This window comes from Polypterus senegalus, chromosome 13 (genome assembly GCF_016835505.1).
Source record: "Polypterus senegalus isolate Bchr_013 chromosome 13, ASM1683550v1, whole genome shotgun sequence".
Taxonomy (NCBI): Eukaryota; Metazoa; Chordata; class Cladistia; order Polypteriformes; family Polypteridae; genus Polypterus; species Polypterus senegalus.
Window position 1 is genome coordinate 163397721 of NC_053166.1, and position 21580 is coordinate 163419300.

General features: G+C 55.0%; 2 protein-coding genes across 4 annotated transcripts; one reads left to right on the plus strand and one right to left on the minus strand.

Moving 5' to 3' along the window:
- Positions 1-7884: 7884 nt before the first annotated feature.
- antkmt (adenine nucleotide translocase lysine methyltransferase) lies at positions 7885-14057 on the plus strand. Of its 2 annotated transcripts, none has more exons than XM_039774680.1 (6): positions 7885-7971; positions 10015-10182; positions 10831-10935; positions 11779-11919; positions 12176-12226; positions 13441-14057. In XM_039774680.1, the coding sequence occupies exons 2-6, from the start codon at positions 10021-10023 to the stop codon at positions 13543-13545; spliced, it is 564 nt and encodes a 187-aa protein (XP_039630614.1). In that variant the 5' UTR covers positions 7885-7971; positions 10015-10020; the 3' UTR covers positions 13546-14057. The 2 variants fall into 2 exon arrangements, with proteins under 2 accessions (XP_039630614.1, XP_039630613.1); XM_039774679.1 differs by lacking the exon at positions 13441-14057 and adding an exon at positions 12963-13392.
- ccdc78 (coiled-coil domain containing 78) lies at positions 13970-21263 on the minus strand. Of its 2 annotated transcripts, XM_039774678.1 has the most exons (15): positions 20315-21263; positions 19898-20029; positions 19586-19672; positions 19325-19504; positions 18565-18738; positions 18321-18371; positions 17819-17907; positions 17341-17419; positions 17003-17128; positions 16716-16930; positions 16470-16635; positions 16158-16201; positions 15689-15773; positions 15071-15171; positions 13970-14370 (listed from the first exon to the last, which is right to left on the minus strand). In XM_039774678.1, the coding sequence occupies exons 1-15, from the start codon at positions 20384-20386 to the stop codon at positions 14244-14246; spliced, it is 1728 nt and encodes a 575-aa protein (XP_039630612.1). In that variant the 5' UTR covers positions 20387-21263; the 3' UTR covers positions 13970-14243. The 2 variants fall into 2 exon arrangements, with proteins under 2 accessions (XP_039630612.1, XP_039630611.1); XM_039774677.1 differs by lacking the exon at positions 20315-21263 and having other exon boundaries at positions 19898-20298.
- Between the last annotated feature and the right edge of the window lie 317 nt (positions 21264-21580).

The window sequence follows — 21580 nt, forward strand, 5'->3', positions numbered from 1 at the left end:
TTTCTTGTACCCGGTGCCCCTCCGTGTGATGGTGGACGTTTTCAAATGACATATAGCGCCTTTCTACAGCACAAGTTCAGACCCCAATGAGCTGGTTGCTCGCAGGTGTAAGCTAAGCGACTGGCACAGGGCTACACAGTGGGCACAAGTGGGAGTTGAACCCGTGTCCCGCTGGTCCCCAGTACACACTCGCCCTTCTCTTCTTCAAGTCAACATTAGAGAGAACAGCTTCGTATTTGTACCCACAGGGCCATTCATGCCAACCCCCCGCTGTCCCACTGTCAGGCTGTCATCTCAACGGGACAAAGGACACGAGTCGCTGAGATGTGGACAACTAAATGGCAGAGGGGACGGCTGGGAGGGCAGTGACACCGGACTGAAGGTCTTTACTGGGGATGGGACCGCCAGCTTCGAGCTGCTTCTTTGAGCTCATCCACTAGGGGGCGCCCCCTGGAGCGGCCTGCATTCTTGGGCCCGGGGTCAGCGTGTTCAGGTATGGAGCGCGTCGGAGGGCTCGTCAGGCGGGGGCCGCTTTTGTTCTTCGAGAGGCTGCAGATGGCGTGAGTGCGCCAAGACAGAAGGAATCCATCTGGGCAAGGCGGGGGCGCAGAGGAGGGGCGCTCGAGGAGCAGAAGGCAAAGGCTTTTTCCCGCCAAATCTTTACAAGGAGCTCCGAGACCCCAAGCGTGCCCCCCATAACCCCCCTCCAGACTACAAGTGGGATTGTGATGCAAAGTGTATCGAGTCGGCTCAACGAGGCACAGAGGGGGCTTGAAACCCACCACTTGGTGACCCCTGACCTGCAGCACTGCCTAATGAAGCAAAAGACCCCGAGACTGAAAGGCGCTATAAAGTAACAGATGAGAAGGAAACCACAATGGGGACCCCATCAAAGTGGGGCGGAGGCATTAAAGGGCTACTTGGGAGCACGCAGCCAGACCCCCAGTAGCTAAGAAGGGTGAAACAGGACCCCCCCCCCACTCAGCTCCTGCCAGCCCACTTATTTTGGGATGCGACAAGACACTCACAGCTGGCACAGAACGTGACATTCTCACATTTTATAAAGCGTCTTTCATGCCACTTTGCTACAGCTAGGATCAACCTGCCAGCTTACCACAGAGCACACTCCATGCTGGGCATGACTAACTGGGTGACTATGCCCTCCATGCACTGCCCATTTTAAGGGGGGCAACTGCTGGTTAAATGGTGAGTTCAGGGCACCCACACCAGGGACGCGGTATGAGGGCGAGGATGCCAACTGGCACTTCATGAGTACTGGTTACTGTCACACGTCCAGTGTCAGCAGTCAGCGGGTGAAGCTTTCAGAGGACAAGCCAGCGAGGGGGGGTGCTGTGTACACTGCTTATTAGTTCCATACGTTGACCACGTGGGTGGGGACTGGCAGGAAGCCCCCAATTCCGAGTTCCCACAACCCTGAGTGACGAAGAAAGCCACAGCAACCCGAGAGTCACAGCTGACTTAGTAGCTGGCACAGCAGCCATTGGCTACCGTCTAGCAGACCAGAGATGGGGGTGCAGAACCTGTGCCAGTTCCCAAGCCTCCTTGAGCCCATCAGGTTGCCCTCTATCGGGGTCTGTACTGCCCCTCGATTTCAGGATGATGTGCCCTCCTCTCTGTCCACAATTTGCTGGGTCTCAGTCCATGGACGGCCATCTGTGTAGTTCCTCAACAGCAGCTCTCCTGTGGGCACCCTCTGATGCCCAATCCTGTGGCTCTCCTGGTCCAGCCAAGCGGGTGATTTCCAGTCATATTCCATTCAGAAAAAGTAGGCCAGCCAGTGCAGGGTGCCCGTCATCTTGGTGCCCCCAGTTCTGTTCTTCACCACCTCACTGGCGAGGCGGTAGGGCATCAGGGGCTTCAAGGGGCTCACGCCATCAGCTCTTGGCCATAGCGTCTCATAGCAACAAATGGGACTACAGTGTCACTGAAGTGGCCACAGAGTGACGGGGTTAGTGAGGCACAAAGAGAGTGACAGGCGTGTGTCGATGGTCCACCTGGCCGTCCAGCCACGTGTGACACGGCAGCTCAGCCTCAACGCTGTCACCCAACAGGAGACCGTGGCTGTCTGTGTGACTCTGCAGCTCCTGCTTGGTGGCAGTGGTGGGATCACCTCAGAGGTACAGCATTGAAACGACAGGACAAAAGATCCAAAAGAAGTGTGGCTCTACGAGCTTGGCATCCCATGTCAGTCCTCCCTAGTGCCAGTCAGGTCCTCTCTGAGCCCATCCATTAATGGGCACAACCTGCAGCATGTGGGACTCCACAGCAGGGAGCTGCTGCCACCAAACACACTCTAACTTGGGGTGGGCATTTCAGTGCCTCCTAGAAGGCACCCCGGTGGGGAACCGTGCCATGTACTGTGAGGGGGTGGCACCCGTGTGGGCTTACCTGTGTGAAACTCTGAAACCATCTTAAGTAGTCAAATCGAATTTAATAAACGTAACCTGGCATGGCCTCCTGCCATGAGTGCCCGGCTACTGTCTCTGTCAAGCTCTAAATGGGCATCCTATCTGGGTGGGGACTGAGGTCACATGAACACACAGGGCACAAAGACTGAATTGTGTCGGACTCCTCAGTCTGGTGCCCCATTTTAGATTTGCATTTTCTCAAATATGGAGGGCAGTGCAGCGGCAGGTCAGACAGGGGCTCCAGTTTACCTTTGTGGACATGCGTGTGCCAAGTGATGGACTGAGAGGTGCCCAAAGAGAAGGACCGAGTGGCATCAGGTGACCTGCCCAGTGGTCACTCGATAAGCTCCACGTGCCTGCCAGTCCATTCATCTCCTGAATCTGTGCATTTGACCTGGCAGTCTGGCATACAAGGCAGAAACCAGTGGGATGCCAGTCCATCACTGGGCACACCCAGCTGCCTTTGAGATGTGGGAGGGAACTGGGGTGCCCGGGGAGAACTCTATGCAGCGGGTGACCAGACTGAAAACTGAACAGAGAGTGCCAAGCCCTGTGCCACCTGGGTGTCTCTCATTGATGAGATGGTTAAGGGGTCCTCGCGGTGTCCTGTGTGTGTCGCTGGCAGACTTGAGATCTCCTGGTAAACTCAACGAGGTCGATGAAGCCCCCCGGGCCTCGAGGAGGGGCAGAGGCTCCACGTGAACAAGAGGACGGTGGCATCATTGAAAGCTCAAGGTCTGCTAAACAAAGAAGGGTTCAATTTGTGGGAATCCGTCAGGAATGCCAACGTGCAGCTGGCCTCAAATACAGAAAGTGTGGCCTGTCTCATCTGTGGACGTGCGCTGGCGCTGCAGACAATAGGGACCGGCCAGGAATGCACTCGCTCACTCGCTCGCCCCCCACATAATTAGATGGCAGCGAGTGGGCCGCGAGGGGGTTAGAGCGGGCGGCGGCTCCTTTCCCACACTTTCAGCAGTTCCCACAGCCCCCTGGTAATCCCTGAGCCGCCTTAATGAGGAGCGAATTCCAGGCCTCGCAGTCCCGGCTGGAAACACAACAGGTGGAGGCGAGAGGCAGCACAGAGCTGGGCACCCAGTGGGCACCCTTTGACACACACAGTGGACTCTCCACCTTTCGACACTCAGAGAGCGAGTCGGACCCCGGTGGACCCAAGGACCGCCCAAAATCACCAGGCTGCCGACTCCACATGGTGTTAATGCCCACTTATATAGCCAGACCACCACACAGAGCTCAAGTGACTAGGGGGGTCAAGTCCACTGTGGCCCACTTGAGGAGCTCAGCCTATGCCAGTAGCGAGTGCACCTGGCGCCCCCTGGAGGTCTGCATTCCATTTGTTTGCCATCAGACCACCGAACTGCTGCTGCCCACGAGGTTCCAATGACATGGCGACAGCAGAACGGCCTCACCATGTGGACCCCCAAGTGCCTTCCTTGAACTTATTTCCGTCTCAAGGCTCTTTGATCACCCAGGTGCTTTCACTAAGCAGGTGTAACCATTGTGGCACCGTGACGAATGGGCCATTTGACAGGGTCTACTGACCAAAGAAGACACCCTGGAGTGCCCGGGATCCCGTTGTCATTGACACGTCACCCATTGGACTCATCTGTGCCACCGTAGATGGCTGAGGAGTCCTGTCTTTTAGATGGCAGAATTTGGGGGGGATCTGGAACTGAACTGCTGCTTGATCAATCATGGAGTGCCACCCAGCGTCACGTGTGATGGCTCGCCACTGGACCCACTTTGTGATCGGACACACAATGTGTCTTTACAGCCCACTTTATATGGGGTGCGAGCGTCTAAGACCGCTTGGAACCCTCGGCACTAGCGTTTGAGGCGCACCGTGCAGGGTGGACGTCTCTGCTATGTGCCACTTGGTATGGTGTATGCAGAACAAGGGCCAGTGTCTGTAGTGCGCCATCTGTTGGAATGACAAACACAGTGCATTTTATTACTAAAACGTTTACTAAAATTAGGAGCCATCTTTGGGAATGACAGTGGCACAGGAACCGGACAGACACCCAGACAGATGGCACCTCCCCGTAGTGACGAGATGTACTTACATAAAGCGACTCGCAGAGTGACGCAGCCGAGTGGGTCAGAGGGCGGGGCTTAAATCAGCGCGCCACAAAGTCTACCAGCTGATAAAAGTGCAGATAGAGAGATGAGGGTTAGGGTTAGGGCAGTGGAAACTCGCAATCAATTATAGATCAGCTGAGAAGACTCAAACACGGCCAGCGATCAATACACAGGCAGAGGTGAAAGGCGCTATATGATAGACGGGAAGATAAATAGACAGTTTAGTGCTGCTGGCAGGATTAGATAAATATGAAAGGTGCTGTATGATAGATAGATAGATAGAAATGAAGGGTGCTGTATACACTATCTGTCTATTATATAGTGCCTTTCACATATCTATCTATCTATTATATAGCGCCTTTCACATATCTATCTCTTGCCTTTCACATATCTATCTCTTATATAGCACCTTTATCTATCTATTATATAGCGCCTTTCACATATCTATCTATTATATAGCGCCTTTATCTATCTATTATATAGCGCCTTTCACATATCTATTATATAGCGCCTTTCTATTATATAGCACCTTTCACATATCTATCTATTATATAGCGCCTTTCAGTCTATTATATAGCGCCTTTCACATATCTATCTATTATATAGCACCTTTATCTATCTATTATATAGCGCCTTTCACATATCTATCTATTATATAGCGCCTTTCACATATCTATCTATTTAATCTTTCATCTTTGATCCACTCGGCTGATCTTTTTCTCGTCCTTTTCTTTCCCTTTCATTCCTGGTCTTGTTGGCATCCCAGGTTTTTTTCTGCCACTACCAGTGGGACTTACCAGGACATTCTCAACCCAGTTCTTGTCACGGGGCACTGGAGACTATCTGGGCAGCACCAGGCACAAGGCAGGAGACGGTTGTGGACAAGATGCCAGTTAATGCCTGTGCCCACTCCACTCGGAGTCCCTAGAGAAGTCAATGTGGGAGGAAAGATGGAATACGTGGAAGAAAACCAAGAGCGACACAAGGAGGACGCTGTGTCCATTAGGTGGCAGTGCTACCAGCTGTGCCACCGTCTTCTGCAGAGAGATAGACACGTGTGACTATCAGGTGACATTCCCAACACAAACGCGGACTTCAGCAGTAACACATTGCCAAACTGGCAGCTCTGCACAGGAAGATAAACCTGCGCACTTTCAGCATTTTCTGGTGCCAACAAGGATGCCCAGCTTCTTGTTCATGGGCACACATTAACACAAGGACAGGCAAATTCATAAAAACAAAACCCTGCGCCCAAATGTTCACCGTACATTAACAGCACACAGCATCTAGAGAAAAAGAAGGGTGTGCCCACTTGGGCAGTAGGCAGTGCCCTCACCCTGTCAGGCTGTGCCCATCGTGGATGCGACACTCCACATTCCAGGCAGGTTTCCTAAACACTTAACTGGGTTTTAGGACCCTGAAGCTCTCGTGGCCTGGCACGGCTCTTCCCAGTGAATTGTAATCATCCGCTCTCAGGTCTGCACCCCCGGCCCCTCCGCACGGCTGCCACGAGGTTACCAAAGCAACGACATTCCAAGGTTTTCATTTTGTTGATCCTGGCATGAAAGGCTAATTAAAAAAGACAGTCCTCGCTAGGAGATGGCCCCCTACAGCTGTGCGCAAGGCGAGGTGGGCCAGTCTAATGGCCACAGGGATGTGTGCCCACCTCTTCAGTCAATCGGCCTTGTTGTATATAGTGCCATCCGACACCCCTGGCACTTTACAAGCAGAACAGCCAGCTTTATCATGGCAAAGGCCGGCTTCTTCAGTGGCCTTAAGAATGTGGAGCTGACACATTAAACCTGCAGGGGAGGTGCCAGTACAGAAGCCAGCAGACAGCAATTCAACCTGATGGCATGTGTTGGCATAGTGCCAGGTCCTAGTGGCATCATCTGGAAGCTCAGGGACACAGGTGACTCATTAGCCGAGAGCCGGATTTCAGCCTAGGTGGCACCAGGACTTCACTGGTATCCTGTGATGCAACAAGTGACTTGGGGTAGGGTTAGGGTATCGGAATGCATCTGGACAGGAAGTGAGCAAAGGCCCACGGGCAGGGGGGCAAGAAAGCTAAACGCATGAGGAAGAGGGCGTGCCCACTCACAGGTCAGCCTAGAGGGGCATGCTGGCCCTGCTGAGACCCCTAGCTTACTTGACGGATACTCATGTACAGCCACCATGGAGGGCACGTCACCTACCCCACCTTGGCAAAGCATTGGCCTAGTGGAGGTCATACAGTGCAGGTGGCACTGCTGCCTAGCACATTGTGCAGTTCAAATCCCAGGCCTGGTCATTGTCTGGGCGGTCTCTTCTATGCCGACTCTGCTTTTTTACCCACAGCCCCCAGGATGTCAGTGTTTCACGCTCCATACTGGGCATATCCGGACTGGCACAGAGACTAGGACTGGTTTCTGTCTTGAGGTCCAGTCCCCCGGACTTCAACCATCAAATCTTCAACCAAAAGGGGAGACGCTTTACAGAGAGGAAGTGGGAAAGTGCCAGGCACACAGCTAATGCCGTGCAGATCAATTCCAATATAAATATGTGCCAAACCTGTGCCAACTCACAGTCCTCTGTTGAGGCAGTAAAACAGAGGAGCTCCATGGCATCTATCTAGGGCACTGAGGTAACCAGAAGCAGGCGTCCGGCGATTTTCAAACCGACTAAACCCGGCTCAGAGCTGTGGGGCAGCCCCGGACAGGGTGCCAGTCCATCTCAGGGTCTCCGGTTTGGGGCCGCCACAGACCACTGGAGAAGGCGACTGATGGAGCAGCGAGGTGGGCTTGATGGTGACGGTCCTTCCATGTTCTCAAGTAGCTTGGCACCATCTGTCTGGAAGAGTGGAACTTAACCCAGCAGCACAGGCACACACCTGGCACCAGGGCACTGCAGGGCATACAGGCCCACATTGGCCTGTTTTGAGCTCACTGCTTTACTGGTTTTTTATGACTAACATAAGAATGCCGTGAGGTGAATGTGCACTAAGTTGACCTGATCACAGGCAGCTGGCATGTCACAGGGGATCATCAGGGTGCTGGCCCTGGCAGCTCAAATCCTGCACGATGGCCACCCAGCCCAGTCTCACACAGGAACCTTCTACCCAGGCTGCTCAGTCCACCACTGACCCACACCGAGGTCCAAACAGCTGTAGAGGAATGACAGACGTGGGTGAAAAGTGGGGACCCCCTGCTGCCATCTGCTCTGCGGAGGAGTTTAAAACGAACGGTGGGCCTCGAGCGCGCGTCTCACGCCCACCATCCGTGCATTCTAACCCGTCTCCTTACTCGACTCGTGTCTTCGGCCATCTTCGGCCTCCTCTCGGCCGCGCAGGCGCACTACAAGGCGCCCGTGCGCCTGCGCGAACATCTAGGCTGCCGGCAGGCGGAACGAGAAGAAGCGCGTCTGCACGGACCTGACTAAACGACGCACAGCCGCCCGTGGCCAGCAGGTCAGTGAGTGTCCGTCTCCGATGTATTATGGCGTTTGACGGGAGCGGAGGGAAAGCTGAGAACCGACAGGGCAAAGAAAGAAAGAAAGAAAGAAAGAAAGAAAGAAAGAAAAGGCACAAACACACCTCGTGCGGATGGAAAGCTGGAGAATAAAACGTTACGCTGGACGCGAGACGCCGAGCTTAACAGCCAGCCCGGTCAGCAGCCCCTGGGTGTCCCCTGTGAAAGTCGCGCAGACTCCACACCGGCGACCTTCACGGATGCGACAAAGCAAGACCGTGACGTGGGGGACACGCTGCATGGGGTTTGTCACGTTCAGCGTCCGCTCGGCCCTTTACGGCGACAGCAGTCCAACAGGAACCTGAGACCTCAGACAGACGAGCTTAGGTGCCACGGGTTTCTTATTCTACTTCCTACCGAATGCTCATTGGCTCTCAAGTGTCACGCGGAGTCGTGGGTGTGTCACATTAGACGAAAGTCTTGACGGGTGCGCGCCGATGATTGGCTAACACAACGTAAATGAAGGCAAAGTCGTCTAATGTGACACGGGCATACGCTGCTAAGGTGGCAGTAAAAATGAGCGCACATCCATTATGCCAAGTATACCGTGGGTGAAGTGGCGCTTGATGCCATGGTACCCTCGACTGGTTTGTTGAGAGAGCACAGGGTCCCCTAATGGCCGTGTTTGTGTCACCTGTCCTCCCCTTTCCTCACTTTACACCAATGACTGCACCTGCAGGTATGGATGCCACCACCCACTGACTGGCATGGGCACTGAGGATGAGCAGGTGCCACATAGGTGGTAGGTGGATTGGCTAGCCAGTTGCTGCTTCCATAGTAACCTCATCTCGAATGGCCGAGGGCTTCAGCAGTGATGTCACGGTGCCCCCCACATACATTCAAGCTTGAATATCCCCCAAGTAATCCATCCACGTTTAAATTCAGACTGAACTCTCATATGAAATAAGTGTTCTGACTTAATGGCCAAGGTGGTCCAAGGCAGAGCTGGCCAGAATCCCACCAGCCTGCCCAGAGGAGGTACCCCAAAAGGCACTTGAGCCAACACTGGGCCCCAGTGCACGTCACTCTCAAAGGTCCTAGAAATGTGGCATCTGATGCCCTAAAACACACATGGAGTCCCCTCAAGGGAGAGGATCACTGCGACCCCTGGCTTGTACAGAGCAGGACCTCAAGATGTCTTCATGAAGGACTGGCAGTGCCATGTAAATGAGACCCAAATGAAATCCTCGAGAATAAGCCAGGAAACGCTGGCAAGACCCACCCAGGCCCTGCCTCTTGGGGGTCCGCTCACAAATTACAAGAAGAAGCTTGAGCGAGTTGCAAGACGCAGCGATATTAAATAGTAACCAGATAACGTGTAATTAAACAAACAATGAATGAAGAGAACAATAGCACAACAAACAGAAGGCGATGAACAAGAAGAAGAAGAAGACAAGAAAGCCGGGGGTCCGAACCCCTAACCCCACCATAAACGACGAATCAGAAAATCAAGATAAGCTGATTGGCTAAACACGCGAGGCCACCAAGCTAACTGTCCAGTGGAGGGGACAAACGGAAGCACAAGTCGAGCCTCACGTCAAGCGCCAACCTGCCTCTGCCTGCCCAGCCTCCTGTCATAGGCGGGCACACCGAGAAAAGCAAGAACTGAGTGTTGGCATTCGGAGTGGTCTGGACGCTTTGAACTCAGTTGGTTTTCTCTTTACGTTTGGTTTGTTAAAATTTGTGCTTGTTACGTTTGGGTGCCCTGTCTTGGCACCTTGTTGGCGGCATCAGGGCAGTCGGTCTATAAGATGGCACTGCACCGGCCTGGTGGCGCTGTGGGCTTTGCTTGCCACTCTGATTCCTGGTTCACCTACTGGGCATTGGCAAAACCTGAATAAGTCAAGTGGAAAGGACAGAAAAGAGGAACTCAGAAGGTTACTTCTTTCCATTTCTCTTGGCACAGCCGTTTCCCTGCCAATCTCCCTAGGCATGGCTTTGCCAGCTTCAATAATCAAGACTGTCATTTGTCTCTTTACCAGGCAGCAATGGACCCGGATGAGCCGGACGACCTGATGGTGCCACTCAAGGAGAAGAGCCTGGGCGGCTGGGGCCTGCTGCAGATTGGGTTGGGCACAGGGTTTGCTGCCTACGTCATGTGGGCAGGATTCCTGATGCCTGGATTTCGACGGGTGCCCTTGAAGTTGCAGGTGAGGATTACTGGTGGGTCAGAGTAGCCTGGAGCCATGTGCGGTTGGTGTACCCGCTCCTGGGGGCGCTGTGCTCCAGTAGCTGGTGTCTGGGAGAGAAGACTGCGTGGTTCACTTGTGTACCAGGCTGGGGTGCCCCCTTTGTTTAGCACAACTGCTGGCATTGTTGAATTGGCCACCAGGCAGGCAGTGTCGTGCCACCTCACTGGCACAACACAGGATCTGTCCCCTGTGGCCTGGCTTAACACCTTGCAGCTGAGACAGGTTCCAGGGTGCCCGGAGACACAGACTGGGCACCATCTTTGTCTGGATGGCCTACAGCTGAAGGTCCCCTTTATAGCTTCTTACGGTGGACATGTGGTCAATTCTAGCCTGAGTTTGTGGAAAGACACATTGGCATGCAGGATGATGCCCAGGCTTCTGTCTCTCTCCCAGGTGTACCAATGCCTGCCTTTGGCCGCCTCTTTACTTGGCACAGGATGGGTCACTTCCGGGAGGTGGGCCTGTCTGCTGCCCATGTTTTTACAAATGCATGACTCCTACGTGACCACCACATGGGGCATTGCCACTTTGTGCCAAAGTTATGGGGGCAGAGTCGGGTGTGCTGTGGTGGGCAGCAGTAATGACATCTTGGTATTGTCACTATAGGTCCCTTACCTTCCTGCCAGCCGGGCACAGGTGGACAACGTGATGGGCCTCCTGCAGGGACGCTGTGGGAAGCTGGTGGACCTGGGCTCTGGAGATGGGCGCATTGTGAGTATTGAACTTGTGCCAGGGGTCCTGTGGCTCTGCGTGAGAGGGGTTACTGCATATAGCGCCCTTACGGACACACACAGTCAGAGGGTCCGCTACAAGGTGAGCATCGGGCAAACAGCGACATAGCTGATAGCAGCTGGGGCATGTGGACCCTCAGGTATCTGAAATGGGCAACTAGGCACTAGTCTGGGCGCTGAGGTGAGAACACCCATAGTGCATTGGAAATTGAAGGGTTGGAGACACCTGGCGAGCTTGGATAGGGTGGTCTTGTAGTCACGGTGGCACATTGGGTGGCATCTCTCTCCCCTCATGCTCTACCTGAGGTACCCTCCTTGCCCAGATAATGCCAGTGTGGAGCTGTAGCTCCTGCATGTTTATCATCGCATTATACCCCCCATGTGGCACATGGCCCTTAAATAATGCGAATCGACCCTCAGCCTGTTACCCCCCACTCGGTGGGGCTCTCTGCTTGTAATACCCACAGTTGTCCCACAGGGGGCACTGCTCTCAAATGCAGGGTCAGGGTGTGCGTTTAAGCCAGCATCTCTAGGGCACCCGTTCACTTCCTCTTTCATATTGTCAGGGTTACATGGGGGCAGTGAGGTGCCAGTTCATCAAAGGGCATACGTGGCATCAAAGGAAGAATATCTTTGGAGGGGCGAGGGGTACCCAGATGAGCACCATGAGTCCAGACAGGTGGTGACCGGGCATAGGGATTGAATCTGGGATGCTAATGGTGCCAGTGCTAACTGCTGTGCCCCTCCCTCTTATCAAGTCGCATAACCCACAGTGCCATCGAGACTTCGGAGTGCCACTCACTGGGTCTCCTTCTGCCAACAGGTGCTCGAGGCCTGCAGACGAGGCTTCCGGCCAGCAGTTGGCTACGAGTTGAACCCGTGGCTCCTTCGCCTGGCTGCCTTCTATGCTTGGAGAGCAGGGTATTCTGGGAAGGTCAAGTACCGCCGGGAGGACTTGTGGAAGGTGAGTGGCAGGCCTGGTGCTGGCACGACTTTCTCTTATATAACGCCTTTCTTTAGTCCTCGAAACTCTTACCATGGACTGAGGGGGTCTAGAAATGGATGGAGGGACCTTTCAAGAACATAGACCACCCGAAGGTGCATCATGGCACTGTTGGACAGAAGGGGCAGGTTTGTGCTCTGCAGCCTGGTGCCTCAACCTGCAGGACCACCCAGCCACATCTTTCATGCCCCCCCTCTCTCTCTCTCTCTCTGTAAAGGTCAGCCTGGCGGACTGCAGCAATGTGACCGTCTTCTTGGCTCCTAGTGTGGTGAGTAAGCCCACCTTTGTTTGGGATGGGGGCACCAAGGCATGTAAGCACAGCAGCACCACACATGAGGGGGGATGATCAAAGGGAGGACACGAGCGTCTCTGATGATGAGCAGGCAGAACCCGCACTGGTGCCCAAACCTCAGGACCCCCCGGTCTGTTGGCTCGTCTGCCCTCCTGACCACACACGACCCGCTGCCTGCAACCCGCGCTCTCTATCCAGTCTAGCCAGCCAGGTGACCCTTGGTCATTCACCTGTTGACCCCGCGCTCAGCGGGCGACTGGATTCACGAGTGCCCCCGAAATTCTTTGGTTTTCCATATCCCCCCCCTGAGGTCTCTTCACCCCACTCATATTTTATTGGCCCCCTGCCCTCTAATTTGTGGCACCGAGGTTTGTTGTTTGTCATAATTTAATAATATTTGTTTATTTGTTTGTTTCTTTGTTTGTTTATTGAGCTTCTGTAAAAAGCCAAACTTCCTCCAGGGAACAAAGAAAGGTCTGCCAGCTGTATAGCGCCTTTCACCCACCAGTCCCTCTGCTGCCACCTGGCACCCTGGAGTTCTCGACCTTCACTTGACCCTGGTACCTCCTTAGTGCCATCCTGGCAGCTCTCTACCCACATTGGCACTTGGACCCTGTCATGTCTGTGCCCCCAGGCAGCTGGTTAGCCTAATGAAACTGGCCTGACGTGGGAAGGTGACCTGCTGTCCCGTTTCTCTCTCGCCCACACGTAGCTGCCACTCCTGCAAGAGAAGCTGCTCTCCGAGCTGCCCGAGGATGCCCTAGTCGTGGCGGGTCGATTCCCATTCCCGGAATGGACTCCGATTGGCACCAGAGGGGAAGGCATTGACAAGACCTGGGCATACGACATCAGGGTGCTGAGGCATGAAAAGGACCGGCGGAGTCAGGGCACCAAGGTGTAGAGCTGTGGGGTGTGCCAGTCTTACCCACTACTGTGAAGGCCACGAGGACTTATGCCAGCCTTACCCACTACTGTGAGGGCCACCAGGACTCATGCCATCTGTACCTGCCACAGTGAGGGCTACCAGGACACCATTGTTAGTGTCCCTTTGTGACAGCTGGCATGACGTTATCCACTGGTCACCCTGTGCTGACCCACTTTTTAATCTTTTAAAGACTTTTAGTAAAGCTGCACAGGTTTTATTTGTGTGCCCACTGCTTATTGTATTTTTACTCCTCTTTCTATCCAAGGGTGCCACTCACCTGTCAAGTGGCAGCTGTTTATGGGGTTCTGGTGGATTTCTGAAGAGGGCACACATGTCCCGCACACGTACACCATGGTGCCAGTCAGAGTGAAGGAATCCTGGAGAAACGAGGGCCCACCAAGTGTTGCAGAGTCACCTAAACAGAAGGCGTGCCCGCGGGTCACTCACTCATCCTGGGAACATAAACTGCGCAGACTGGCACACTGCCACCTCTGAGATGTCAAAAGTGGGCCTCTGGCACCCCCTAGTGGCAGTTCTTGAGTGTACTTGGAGAAGAAAGCGAGCCGCCAGCTGACGTAAAGTTGAAGATGTAATGTACCCCCACTGGCAGGAGGCATGAAGCTGCTCAGTGTGCCCACATGCCCCAGCATCACCTGCTGGGCATCCACTTCCAGAACCCAAGGCCTGAAGCCAGCCTGTAGGGGGTACCTGAGCAGCTGGCCAGTGAAGTGGGAAGAAGTCCCACCGGAGAGTCAAGTGTGGGCACTATGAGAACATGCAAACTCCACACAGAGTTGAGATTTGACCCAAGTACCCTCTTTATTGGCACACAGTGGCACCCCCTACTGGCCAGGACACTAGGCCGTTAAGCACAAGGCTGCCTGTGTGGCTCCATGGAAAGGCGCTCTAAAAAATGAAAGCAACACGTCCATTAAGCACTCGTGTCCATCATGAAGCCTCAGGACACACCCTAAGAACGGGCACAAGGCACTCGGCGACAGATGTGGCTCTCCTGGCAGTGCCAGTTCTGTTGTCTTCGGCCCATCTCCCCTTCCTTGCGGCTGCCCATCACAGTTCGTAACTGCCATTTCTTCTGGAGTGGCGCAGATGACGGGCGTCGGGGGCATCGGCACTGAAAGCGCGGCCCGCTTCCGTGCCCAAGAGTCTCCTCAGTCTGATGATCTCCTGTTTGTACCTGAGGGGCAAATCACAAAGAAAAGTCAGAGGCAGGAAGCAATGCCCACATGGATGCCAGCTGCCCGCTCATACAGAGCCAGAGGGGTCTGTCCTGGAGGACCTGAGTGAATACAAAGAGAACAAGTCTGAGCTCCGAGGAACAGTGCCAACTGTGCCACCCACTGCAGGTTGGCCAAGTCAGCCTGTGAATGTCACCTTTGGCCCTAATTGTCCTTTACTGCGCTGTGAACTTGACAATGTCATTCTCGGCTGTCTCTTATGTCCTTTGTCCTGTGTGGCGTGCCTGATGCCCCCCAGGACTCCAAATAGTCCCTGACTGGCGTGGGCACTCAAAGTTCACCTCTGTTGCATTCCATCTCCGTCTGCGTCACCCTCTCTGCTGCAGCCCCTGTTTTGACCAACCCCCCACCCGTCCACTGATGGTGTCCTCACACCTGCATGTCACTCCAAAGTGTGGACAAAACGGGTGGCAGGAATTCAGTGCTTGGCACTGACTCAAATGTGACAGGTGGGCACCCCGGGCTTTACCAGCGGAGAGAGTGCACACAGTGCCATCCTGGTGCGATGGCACTCATGCCTGTTGGGGGTGCTCTGGTGCTGTGCTAGGACAAACCCCTAGACCCTTAAGGACGACTGGCATCTGCCGATCAAGAGTCTCAAGAAGACCAAGCCGTTAGCGGGTCCTTTGGCCCACCTACCTTGCCAGGTGCTTGTCTACGTAGTCCTGGAGCTCCGAGAGCTGCTCCTCTGCCACCATGGCCCGCGTCAGCAGCTGGGCACGCTCCCTCTCGAGGTCCTCCTGCAAGGCATATGCAGAGCGGCGTGAGGGTGGCACATGAGGTGCCAGTTCGTGTAGGCCCCGAGGCGGCATTGGGCTTCACCTTTGCCCTGTCCCAAACCCAGGTTTGAGGGTCAGTGGGACACACAAAGGCTGAAAAGCGTGGCAAGTAAATGTTGGGTGGGAGGCAAAGGCTCATGTCTGATGGCACATGGGCAAGCCTGGCAGGCCTCCTGACAGCCACTCATAAGGTGCTTATTTACATTTTGATTGTTCTTCTAAACATGTTTTTATTTTTGTGGGCGCTGCCATTCGCAGTTAGCCATGCCACAGGTACAGGTAGACATGGAACGAGCAGCCTGGCAGCTTTAACATGAAGCACCGAGTTGCTCGCTGGCACTGTCTGCCCCCGCCCATTTCCTCTTGTTGTTTTGCTCACCATCACTCACCACTTGATGACACATTCCCAGCAGCCACAAGGGGGGCTACGTTGGTATGGCCCTCAGAGGACAGGCTGAGGATGTGGGGCACAGCTTACCTGCGTCGAGTGGGTGAATTCACGCAGCTGCTTCCTGATGTCCGCCCAGCCGTCTTCCGAGATTTTTCCCACATTGGCAGGTGACCTGGGAGGAGCAGAGGGGATCTCAAATGAGGCCACCGTTCAGTTGCTGTGTGTTTTGGTGGCAGACCTTTGGCCTACCAGGCGTTTTATACCAGAGTGAACGGCACACCGTGCCCAGTGCCCACTCCTCACAGGGTCAGTTCTGAGTTTCTGCAGTCACTGTGTGCCACTGCCCACCTTTGGGGGCACACCGGACTATAGGTGGTGTCAAAAGCGTTAAGGTGGTGCGCAGACACCCTTGGGAGGTGTGCCCCCTGGCACTGCCCACTCTGTAACAGTAAGGAAGCGCAACTGATACAGTTGTGCCTCAAGTAGCACTCCTGAGGGAGACTGCCAGGGCACACTAATTGGGTCACATGCCACCCGCCTCACCCCTGGTACTTACTGCTGTGAGAAGGCGGTGGGGTCGAGGATGTCCACGCTGCGCTTCTGAAAGACACAAAGAGGACACGCTGGGTCACAGAGGTGGTCACTTTCACGTGGACACTCGCTTTGTGGCGTCTGTGCCCACCCAGTCTTCCTTAACTCATTTGCACTGAGGGTCAGATTTATTATATAGCGCCTTACATCAGCCCCCCCAATGGTGTGAGTGTGAGCATTTCATTGATGTGGCACTGCAGTAGGGGCAGGTGCTCACGCACTCACTCAGACTGGGCCGACTGCCCAGAGGGTGCCAGCAGGGGGCACCACCCCTCACCTGCTCCTGCAGCTGCGCCTCCAGCCGCGCCTTGTCCCCCCGCAGCCTCTGTAGCTCGCGGCTCATCTCGCTCTCCAGCTCGTTGTCGGGAACGCCGAAGTGCGACTCCGGGGGGCCGGGGTCCAGGCCGCGCTCTCCAACCGACAGGATCTGCTCCCGCTGCATTCTGGGAGGGGCACAGAAGGACAGATGGGTGAGGGGGTGAGGATGCCACCCAGCTCTGCTGCTATGCCACCCTGTGCCCACCTGTAAGCGACCAGCAGCCTCTCGTGCACCTTGAGCAGGTGCTGCAGCCTCTTCTTGTACCCGCGCGCCGCGTTGGCGAGCTGCTCCTCTCGGGACCGGTAGGAGGCCTTGACATCCTGCAGCATGTTGTCCACGAAGCTCTTCATCCTGGAGCGCTCGAGGGGCACCGCTGGCGTGCGTCCACCCGCTTCAGCTGTGCATCCGTCCACGTACTCCTGCAGGGAGACGGCAGGCGTGTCAAGGAGCCTGGCACACTGGGCGCTCTACACCCTAGCCTTTGCACTCACCGCCAGGTCCTGAATGTAGCGGACGAGCCGGGCACGGTACTCCTCGTTGAGCTCCTTGAGCTGAAGCTGCAGCCTCGAGTTGTCGGCCTCCACCTCCTTCAGCTGGCCCTGGGAGCTCAGAAGGGCCTGAGGTGGGTGGACAGAGCAGGGGTCAGTCTGGCAGACTGGCATCTTTTCTTATGCACAATGACTCCTGATGCCCAATCAGCTGTGCATTGGCACTACCTATGGTGCGTGTGGGTCAGTTGCCCAGTAGCTGGCAGTCTGCCAGAGGAAGCCCTCTGCCTCGCCCTGTGTGTGCGTGTGTGTCCTTGTTGTGCCGCGAATGCCAGGCTTACCGCAGACTGCTCTGCCAGCTTGTGCTGGGTGTTCCGAACGGCCCTCTTGGTCTCCTGCAGCTCCCTGCCCATCGTCACCCTGTGGATGAGAAGAGCGCCTTCAGTCCACATTGGCATCCTCTCGTAGTCACCTGCCATCCATCAAGCTCGAGCTTCTCAGGACAGAGGTGGCCATAAGATAAGTCCCGGGGGGCTCCGTCGGCAACACCACTAGGTGACTTCTGAGTAGAGAGAAAATGACCACAGGGCCACTTGTCACGGAGCAGGGCACCTGACGCCAGCCAAAGGTCAGTGGCTGGCATGGTCACCTGACCCAAGGACTGGCGTCCCGGACACTGAGGTAGCAAGAGGTGACCAGAGGTCCAGAGTGGTCAACTGAGGGTCAGACTGACGCAATGTGTAGACGAGGACAGACTGTGACAGACCTCATCATCATGTGACATGGCCTCACGGTCCCTCGTCCCACCCCTTCACTCACACTTTCTCTTCCAGCTTGTGCTGCTGGCCTTCATGGCTCCTCTTCATCCTCTCCAGCTCCTCTTTGATCTCGTCTTGATTTCCAAGCAGCTGCAGGGGACAAAGGGAACACAAGTGACAATCACCAGTGGTGCCAGGCCACGTGGCAGTGACACCCATGACCAACAGCTGACCGTGCTGATCAATGGTCACCCTCTGCTGGTGCATTGAGGCACCACAACACCTCCCAGATGCCAGCTGCTCCTACTGGTGTCGAGGCATCATGCCACCCACCCCACCGACTGTGTGCTTTTCTCCAGGATGGACTGGCCATTGCCCACTGGAAGCCCTCAGACTATGGCGTGTCAGATCAGCTGATGTCTCACGTGACCCCACGTCCTCACCGTGGACACTTTCAAGGTTTGTCTGACCTCACATCATCCAAACCTTGGTCATCACACGCCAGTCAGTCGGTCAGCAGTCTTTATAGCGCCTTTCCTGGGGGTCCAGCCCATCACACTTACGCTCCTCTCCACCTTCCTGCGCTCGTGCTCAGATGCCACCAGATCTTCAGGCTGTGGACAGAAGGTCACAGGAACACGGGTTTAAGCTCCTCCCACTGGGACGCCACGTGACAACCTACGATGGTGGACAGCAGACCTCCTGACTTGAACTCCACAGCTGTGAGGTGCCATCACAAGACCCCCCGTGAGCTACCCACAATGGCGTGGGGGGGAGACAACAGGTGGCCTTGACCTCTGAGCCTACCTTGATCTTCCTGTCGGACAGGCGGCCAACCAGCGCCTTGACCCGCTCCAGCTCCATGGTGGCCTCCGAGTACGCCTGGCGCTGCCTGGCCTGGTCCTCCTGCTGCTTCAGAAGGGCATCCTGCGCCTTGGCCAAGTTCAGGAGCTCCAAGCCCAACTCGTCATTCTTGGTCACCTGAAAGGAAAGGCAGCTGAAGAGGCGGCACATACCACACACGTTGCTGGCATTTAATTCCCAAGTGGCACAATGAGGCATCCGGCGACACATGAAATGGCCACCTACATCCATCTAACGTGGGCCACAGCTGACTGTGACATCCTGTGCCACTCCATGCCACTTTACATCTTGCCCTCTCTGATGGGCACACACAGTTGTCCTCCTAGCCAGTGGTGTGGATCTTAACAAGTGAGCACTTCAGACATGGCATTTAGGCTGGTAGTGCCCCTCTGCATTGGCATTGTAATTATCAGTTATGAACAGCAGTTGGTGCCAAGTCCCTGCTGGGGCCTGGCAGTTACTAATTTGCAAGGGGACCCACCCTGGCACAACTCTTGGTCGGTGCCACTTGAGTGCCCACACACACATGATGTATCAAAGTGGACTCGAAGAGCTCAAGGTCTTCATTAGCAGTTTCGCTCTGGGCAAGGCGTTGTCAGGGAGTGCCCACTCTGCCATGCCAACCCTTGGTATTAGCTGAATGTCTCCCTTTCCCATGAAAGGTGCAATATAAGAAACAGTAAGGCCGGGCGCCCCCACTCACCTCCTTCTCGTGCTCCTTGCACAGTGCCAGGTAGTTGCTCTTCAGCACGATGTACTCGTCTGCCAGTTCCTTCTGGTTCTTCTCGGCGGCGTGCAGGCGCCCCCAGGTGGTCTCGGCCTCGCTGTACAGCTTGTCCCGTTGCGTCTCCAGCTCCACGAGTCGGTTCTCCAGGGTCAGTATCTGTGGACGCAGCATGCAGAGGGGGTCAACGGTGCCCGCCAATATGCCACGCTGAGACGGAGCCGTCATTTGTGGACTCACCTTGTTCTTGAGCTCAAAGCCCTCCGCTTCGTACTGCTCCCTCATTTTATTGGTGTGGATCTGCATCTCAATGAGGTCCTTGGAGATCTGGTGGGGGGGTCAGGAGACAAACAAAAGAATAAAGTCAACCTGCTGCAGCAGGGGGCGCCACTCCAGAGCGGGTCACAAATCACACAGAGCAGACCTGAGGGGGCCGGAGTGGACTCAACTGGGACTGCCTCATGGCCCAGTCTGCCCAGTAATGACAAAGAGGGGGGCACGTCACTGCAGTACCAGCTGTACCCGCTCGCCCACAGACGTCCTCCTGCCTACCTTCAGTTTCTCCTCCTCGCTGAACACCAGTTTAGAGGACAAGTCTGTCTTGGAGCCCGCCACTTGGCCCAGTTTGCCCTGCAACTCCCCCAGTTTGCTGAAGAGCCGCTCATTCTTGTCCCGCAGCTGCACCTGAAAGACAAAAGCAGTCGAGCTGAGGAGAAGGTGCCAGGTGAGGAAAGCAAGCTGGCAGGAGACGGGCATGTGACCCCCCCACACACACACACACAGGAGGACCCCAACATGGAGGCGCCCCATCCGCCTCGGACACTCGACCAGCTTGTTAAATGGCCGTCCCCTCTTCTCTCAGGGGCTCTGAAGTGGCACGAGCAGCACACCACCAGCGCCGCGGTGGGCACCAAACCTCCTGCACGGTTGTAAAGTTCCAAATAAAAAACCCGTGACGTGCCCACTCACGTTCTCGTTGGTCAGACGCCGTAGCTGCTCCCGCAGTCCGCTCGCGCTCTCCCCGTCTCCCTTCGAGCCCATGGCGTTCAGCTCTTCGCCAGCGGCGGCAGCGGCGGCTAGGGGCGTTGCTATCAACACTGGGTCGTCAGGGGGCGGAGCCAGTAGCGACACTTCCGTCCCGGCAGCGAATGAACACGTGGACCGCTGGAGCGCGCGCGGAGTCTGACACGCGCCCAATGTGAAGCCATTCCGCACAAATCACTCGGCTTGGCGAAACGGAGAAAGCGCGCAGAAGACGGTGTGGCGGCGTCGGTCCCGACTTTCGGTGGCTTCTTGTACTGAGGTGGACGTCCGCCCGTCCGCCCGCCTAGCGATTCTATCCGGCTGCAGGTCCAAGACTCGGCCTTCCACGCCCCGCCCCCAGCTTCCTGCCTCTGTCGCGTCGCTTTCGTTGCTAAAAGATGACATTAAGAGGCCGTCCTCCAATCACGAGGCGAGATTCCGAGTTTCTGTTTATATTATTATCATCATAATAACGGATTCATATACATAACGTTAGTTTAGTTAAGGAAGGTCATTCAAAATATGACTGTGATTGGTCTCGAGTGAATTCTATTGTTCAAAATATTTGAAATTATTTTTACATTATTTCTTGAACCTTATTATGTTAAAAATGAATGATAATCAGCAGGCACGAAAACGAAGCAAAAAAAGAAAAACAAAACAACAACCCTTTAGAAATGACCTCCTTACACGGGGACCTTCCTCCTCCTCCTCCTCCTCCTCGATTGTCTGTGTGCTCTTCATGTTGTTCTGCCCTGCGCTTCTAATGCTGGCTGGCACAAGTTCTTCATCTTCAAACGTCCTCCTGCCTTTTCATTTCAATGCACGATTGTCCTCCGTGTGAATATGAAAGGAGATCGGCGATGAAAAACGGGGGCAGCGACACCTGCCGGGTCAGATGATTCTTATAATGCGGGTATCCTGGTGGCCAGGTTTGGGTCCCCTCTGTGTCGAGTCGGCAGGTCCTCCCCGTGTGTGTCTCCGTCCAACGACATGCAGGTCACGTGGGTTGGCGTCCCCTCCAGGGTTTGTTGCTGCCTTGTGCCGTATGCTGCCTGGGATGGGCCCCAGCACCCCTAAACAGTTTATGATCATATGTATTATTATCATCAGATGGGTTTTATTATCATTTATTATTTTCATTTGTAATTTTACGTAAAGTTGTGTTTCGAAGTGTTGCTCAGGGCTCCTCCATTCCGATCTTTCCAGCTC